A 1,833-nucleotide genomic window follows, 5' to 3' on the forward strand; every position below is an offset into this window, starting at 1 on the left:
CTGTTGGATAGATCATGTGTTGTGATTCATTGACAGTCATACCTTCTGCTGTTCAACATAATGATGACTGTAGATAATTAGCTAAAGCACAAACAAAATATTTAGGTCCGCAATTAGCGGACTTGTGTTTTATCGGGCTGGTGCCCACCACTGACTGACGATGAGAACAGATTTCCAAACTTCTGATGAACATACAGAGTCAGGGTTTGAGGAACACCTGTAGGTACAGCTTACCTTCCATCAGGACCCTGAACACATCCTTGGTGATGGGAAGTGTTGTTCCAATGACAACAACCGAGAACAGAAATGTGCAAATCGGATCGGCCAGTTTGTATTCAGGCTGTGAGGAGAAAACAGTTAGTACCAGTTTGTTTGCATCTAAAAGGCAGTCTAACCTGAAAAACRTCAGCCAACTCCGATTATCAAAACAAAGACAGGCAATAATGTTTTTGACAGGTCTGTGAGTCTGTTAGCAAAATATWTCATAAACCACTGAAAATTTAATGAACTTAACTTTTAATGAACTTAAAATTTACCTACTCCCACCCCCGGCTGAAGTCAGCTGAGAGGAGAGACCGCTGCAAATGAATCATGCATGCACAAAGCTGCCACTGCTTCTGTCTGGTTTACAAAGCAGGATGTAATATTATTGTAATGTTTTTTTTTTCTCTGGTACTGTCTCTGTAAACTAAATCTGTGGACCCAGCTGTGTTTGACAGATCAKTCACTGCTTCACCTCTTCCTCCCTGTGCCTCGGGACATCTAACTGTCTGCAGATTAAATTTAAGATTCCCACAAATTTAATTTATGTGGATCTAAGCATTAAATTCATAAAATTATTTTTATTTAACTAAGTTTAATTGCAGTTCTATACATATTTAGTGTTTTTATTCACTTTTTTTCTCTTCATCACCTCTCCTATAGCTCAGATCACAATTATTGGCAAACATCCAACTATGAAAATTAGGTGATGACGTCATCCAGCGACTTTTAGGACAGCCAATAGGGACTTTTCTTGCTCAGGAGTTGGCAACACTGTTCCTCAGAGCTCTAACACATGTCACACTGCAGGAGATCCAACAGAACGTCATTTAGGTTTGACCAGAACATCTCCATCACTTCATCTAAAATGTGAAGGTGAGCTGGATCTAAAACTCTGGTGTGAAAGGTAAAGAAAAGGAATCAATGGGTCATTTACACTGAGGAAATGTGGCTGAACTGACCCAGAAGTGGATGATTGTGGCGGCCAAGAGGACCCCGATGCTCTGCAGCAGGTCCCCCAACACGTGGATGAAGGCTGCCTTCACACTGCCACTGCTGTGGTCCTCCTGCAGTGGGTTAGTGGGGGTCCTGGGGCCGTGCGAGGCACCAGACTGATGCAGAATCAGAACCATGCTGAGGTTAAGAAGAAGAGGATCTGTTCACCACTGGTCTGTAATTAACCAAACAGGAAGTTGTTCARAACACTCACATGATGTTGACTCCTACAGCACAACCTGAAGTGATGAGCATGAGCTGACTGTCGATGTCATAACCTCCTTCAAGAATCCTCTGAGTGGCAGAGAAGATCAAGACCACAGTCACAGCCCAGATCGACGTCACAGAGACAAACATAGCCAGAACCTCTGTAAAAACACAGCACAGGACAGCAGGCCTCTTCTGACGGTTACAGAGCACAGATCTACTTATCTTTTCTCAGCATCAAACAAATAGTTAAATTCCTAATAGGGCTGCCACGATTAGTCGATTAATCGATGACTAATTTAATAATCGATTAATCGTTTTCTGGTTTTTTTTTTTGTTCTTTGTTTTTCTCTCCAAACTGCTTTGACA

At 42.0% G+C, this 1,833-nt stretch overlaps 2 protein-coding genes across 2 annotated transcripts in view; both read right to left on the bottom strand.

Moving 5' to 3' along the window:
- Positions 1 to 1,833, bottom strand: part of LOC106535492 (glycogen phosphorylase, liver form) — a gene marked incomplete in the record, with an annotated part of 52,280 nt that overhangs the window by 40,386 nt on the left and 10,061 nt on the right.
- The window catches only part of LOC106535495 (zinc transporter 2), an 11,769-nt gene continuing 10,029 nt past the window's right edge, over positions 94 to 1,833 (bottom strand). Inside the window, exons 3-5 of the mRNA XM_014032505.1 lie at positions 1,472 to 1,625; positions 1,224 to 1,395; positions 94 to 340 (exon numbers count right to left, since the gene is read on the bottom strand). Of these exons, the coding sequence (XP_013887959.1) occupies positions 200 to 340; positions 1,224 to 1,395; positions 1,472 to 1,625 (467 nt within the window). The 3' untranslated portion in view covers positions 94 to 199. The remainder of the gene's footprint in view (positions 341 to 1,223; positions 1,396 to 1,471; positions 1,626 to 1,833) is intronic.

This window comes from Austrofundulus limnaeus, unplaced genomic scaffold (assembly GCF_001266775.1).
Source record: "Austrofundulus limnaeus strain Quisiro unplaced genomic scaffold, Austrofundulus_limnaeus-1.0 Scaffold1471, whole genome shotgun sequence".
NCBI classification, from domain to species: Eukaryota; Metazoa; Chordata; class Actinopteri; order Cyprinodontiformes; family Rivulidae; genus Austrofundulus; species Austrofundulus limnaeus.